Genomic DNA, 4842 nt, shown 5'->3' with positions numbered 1-4842 from the left:
AAATTAATAATCTTCTAGTCTTAATGACCATTAAATATACGTGAGCAAATGAATGGTAAGGTGGATAAACCTTTAGGTTGATAGAAATGAGTAGCAGTACAAATTATGAAATTTGAATATTATATTATATTGTGAATATGAAAATAGAATGTATGTTTTATATCAAACATATTTAAATAATGGGGAATTTCCTAAACATACCAGAATGTTTTTTTCTACAAAACTTTCATATGCAGTGTGTTATGAGATTGATATTATGTAAAATAATTAATGACCATTAAATATAAAATAAACTTGTTTGTAATATATATCTCTAGTATGGTTAGACTTACGTCTAATTATTAGTACAAATCAACATGATAATTGCAAGTAAGGTGATTGAGCCATAATTATGTTGGTGGTAATTAAAAGTCTATTATAGTTTATATAAATAAAAAGTCTATGTAAAGTAGTTGATGATATTGATTATTACGTTTGATACTCAAACGCTTGAATCCTGTCTTATTTAAACATATATTTTTGCATGTATCATTTTGAAACAACAACAAACTGACAGAGGAGAATAAGAGAAAAAAAAATCAAGTTACTTGAGTTGTGAGGACTTACCTAGTCTAGCAAAAACAATTTTAATATTTTTCAGATAATGAAATTATTAGTTGAATTGTATAACATCTTGATTGTAAGTTTAAAACCTCTTAATAATAAAATTTACTGACAAGAAGTAAAATTTAAGACATTAAGTTGTAAATAAAATCACTTATCATAAAAAGAACTTATAAGTATCAAGAATTAAATGAAAATATTAATAAGTATGTGTTTTATAAGATTTTTATTAAAATAAACGTGATAAAAAAAATTGTATAAATGATGTGATAAAGTGAAACCAACCAAAATAAATTAGGTTATCATATTTTTTTAATCTTATAATTTTTTTACTTACCTCGAAAATATACTCCTATTTTATTCCCATATAGCTCAATGGAGTCTCCGAACCATTTCTCAATGAATTATGTTTTTCGCTCATCCAACCTATAATTTTTTTTTTCTATCATCATTTTAATATAACGTATGAATTTTCTATATTTTAAAAATTCAACACGTTTCATAAAATTAACCATAAAAATATTTTCATTATAGCCAATTTAGGTTATAAATTTGCATTTTTAAGTTTAAGATTACTTTAATGTATTTAAATAGATTTTTTTTTTATAAATGACTGGTTTTAACAAAATAACCGTACAAAATATTTATTTTTATTTGAAATAATTTATTTTCCATTATCGAAATTTCATTGAAAGCAATAGTACGATATATTTTTTAGATGCATTTACGTAAATATATATATATATATATATATATATATATATATATATATATATATATATATATATATATATATATATATATATATATATATATATATATATATATATATATATATATATAAAACACTCTTCTTTGCGTGTTTTAATAAAATTTTGAGGAAATAGATACAATGAAAATATATTTATGTTTGTATTATTAAGAAATGTGTTAGATGAAGAGCTTATGTATCCAAGGGATCATTAAAGGCCTTTTACATCTACTACCAAGCTGCAGGCCTTAATTCTAGGGCTGGGCACAGTTCAATTAAAAACCATAAACTATAGTTTATCTATACTGTTTTGTACTTAAAAAACTTAAACTATTTTTACTAAAAACCAATTATACTGCTTAATAGTTCAGTTTAAAAATACTGAACTTATTATACAGTTAACTGTTAACTGGGTTAACTGGAGTTTAGGTCATCTGTGTCAATTTTTTCTCAATTCGCCACGCTGAAAGCTTGTCACTATTGAAGGCTCGTTACGGTCAAAGGTTCGCCGCCACCATCGAAGCTTCGCCGCCGCCGTCAAAGGCTCGCCTCATCGTTGAAGGCTTTTCTATACTCTGCCATAGCCGAACTGTCAAAGGCTCTACCACCATCGTCGAAGGTTCTCCGTAGTCGAAGGCTCGTCACCTTACAAGGTTTTTCCGCTCTCTATCTTTGCCGCCAAACTATTGCAGGCTCTACCATCACTCTAAGGTTATTTCCAGGCATTCCGAGTCTAAAGATAGAAAGAGCAAACAGAGGGGGAAGAATGTTCAAGATTCTCAAGTGAAGACCCTTTTTGAGCAGCTGAATGATGTTCCTTTGGATAGTGATGATCTAGCATCAACAAATATTCATTTTCGTGGAAGGTTTCCTAGACAGGAGAAAATTATCGAGGAGGCAGATTCCCGGGTGCGCAGTAATGGCAGTGGAATGAATAGGGGGAAAAGGCGTAAGTTTCGAAGTGCTCGAAGAACTCGTGTTGCCACAACATCAAGAGAAATTGGAGGTGAGAATGAACTTTCTGTGGCTTCCAACTCAATAGCTCAGGCTTCAGCCCACCAGAAATATCACTTGGAGGGGGCTGATGAGTTTGGAGATGATAATGTTACTAGGGCTCCGAAAAATGGGTGTGGCATTCCATGGAATTGGTCCAGAATTCATCACAGGGGTAAAACATTCCTTGACATGGTTGGAAGAAGTTTGTCTTGTGGTTTATCAGACACTAGGTTGAAGAAAGGGACATTTGATGACAATGGAAGACATATTTCTGAGATGCCTATGGCATCTGAGCATTTGAGTTCATATACTAAGTATGATGCAGAGGCACTGCCCTTGCTAGTTGAGGCTTTTGTGTCTCACGCAAGCACTGAAAATGCTTGTTGGGATCATGACTATTCTGGGGAACTAGGTCTTTTTGGTGATAACTTATTCAAGCGTGATGTTGATTCTGATCTCGCATCCAAAGCTAGATCTGGTGATCAGCGTAAGTTGAGAGGGAATCGCCATAGTCGACACCAAAGTTTAACACAAAAGTACATGCCTCAAACCTTTAGAGATATGGTTGGGCAAAATTTAGTGGCACAAGCTCTTTCTAATGCAGTAATGAAGAGAAAAGTTGGTTTGTTGTACGTGTTCTATGGTCCCTATGGCATTGGAAAAACGTCTTCTGCTTGCATATTTGCAAGAGCTCTGAATTGTAATTCTTTAGAACACCCAAAACCTTGTGGATTTTGCAATTATTGCATAGTGCATGATATGGGCAAGAGTAGAAATATAAAGGAAGTAGGTCCAGTTAGCAATTTTGACTTTGAGAGCATCATGGACCTACTGGACAATATCATTGTTTCTTAGCTTCCATCACATTACAGAGTGTTTATTTTTTATGACTGTGATACTCTGTCGACAGATTGTTGGAATGCTATATCGAAGGTCATTGACCGAGCACCTAGACGTGTCGTTTTTATCCTTGTCAGTTCTAGTCTTGATGTCTTGCCTCATATAATAATATCCAGGTGTCAAAAATTCTTTTTCCCAAAGCTGAAGGATGCGGATATTATACATACTCTGCAGAGGATTGCAACCAAAGAAGGTCTAGAAATTGAGAAGAATGCCCTGAAACTGATTGCATCAAGGTCGGATGGATCTATGAGAGATGCTGAGATGACCCTTGAACAACTTAGTTTACTTGGACAGAGAATATCCGTTCCTCTTGTTCAGGAATTGGTAAGCTGTTTACTTGTTAGTGTGTTTCTGTCATGACTCATTCTTACACTGAATTATATTTCTACTGTAAACTACTGGAGTTAATTTTGTTAATTTGCTATGCATGAATTGCTCTGAAGTTAAATCCTTGGTTCATGTAGGGCTAATCTTTGATGAAAAATTGGTGGATCTGCTTGATTTGGCATTATCGGCAGACACATTTAACATCGTGAAGAATTTAAGAGTGATAATGGAAGCCGGTGTTGAGCCATTGGCTTTGATGTCACAACTTGCTACAGTAATTACAGACATACTTGCTGGGACCTATGATTTCACAAAAGAAAGGCGAAGAAGGAAGTTCTTCCGTAGACAACCATGTGAGTAGAGTAATCTCATATTTTTAGACAACACCCAGTTATTAATTTAAGCCTCATCATTTTGTAAAAACATATACATTAGGCATAGACATATTTTCCTTTGTGAACATTAGGTGGTGATGCATTGGAGTCTCTGGTGCTGCATTCTTTTGGTATTGGATGAAGTTGATGAATTCTTATCTTTCAATTCCCGGGAAGACATGCACCGAATATTGGAGCATGTATGGAGGAGATCAAGTGCAGACCCGAATATTTAGCTTTGGCATTGTTTAGAATGTTTTTAATTGCCAATAATAACTGTTAATTCTGATTGTAGTTAGTAGTGCATGGTTTGTATTGTAGAAGTGTCCAATACTTTAACAATAGTACCAAAACATTTTGTTTGTTTGAGTTAAAATAGTTTACTGAACTAAACTATAGTTAACTAAAAAAATACTTAGTTCAGTTCAGTTAACTGAACTATCTTTTAGTTCAGTACAGTTTTCATAAACTGATTTATAGTTAACTATAAATTTGTATAGTGCAGTGCACTATAGGGCAGTTTGCCCACCCCTACTTAATTCACCCATAAATACAAATTAATAATGAATATGAAAATCATAACCCAAAGAATCGAGGAATTAAGCACTAAATTTTCTAATTTTGTAAAATCAAATAATTTAAAAAATGTTACGATGAAATTAACTAAAATAGGGATGAGAATAGTACGGAGCCCGTTGGGCCGAAGAAAGTTTGAAATTTTGGCTAAGGAAATGTTGAAACCAAAAATCAGAATTCATTTGAGGGAAGAGTCCCATATTTATGCTATACAGTCCCTATCTAATTTCTCTTCACATTTCCTATAATATCTGAAAATATGTTATGGACCATATTATTTCTTATATTTCACTCAAAATTAAATATCTGAAC

The 4842-nt window shown here is 32.6% G+C and overlaps 1 protein-coding gene across 1 annotated transcript; it reads left to right on the top strand.

Annotated features, from left to right (window-relative positions):
- Nucleotides 1–356: 356 nt before the first annotated feature.
- LOC108327593 (protein STICHEL-like 3) lies at nucleotides 357–3723 on the top strand. The gene is given in 4 exon segments (XM_052872654.1): nucleotides 357–374; nucleotides 1784–1897; nucleotides 1985–3577; nucleotides 3718–3723. Coding segments are annotated over 4 exon segments (1731 nt in total).
- Nucleotides 3724–4842: the final 1119 nt, after the last annotated feature.

Source organism: Vigna angularis, chromosome 2 (assembly GCF_016808095.1).
Source record: "Vigna angularis cultivar LongXiaoDou No.4 chromosome 2, ASM1680809v1, whole genome shotgun sequence".
Lineage (NCBI taxonomy): Eukaryota > Viridiplantae > Streptophyta > Magnoliopsida > Fabales > Fabaceae > Vigna > Vigna angularis.
This window is presented reverse-complemented; position numbering and strand designations above follow the sequence as displayed.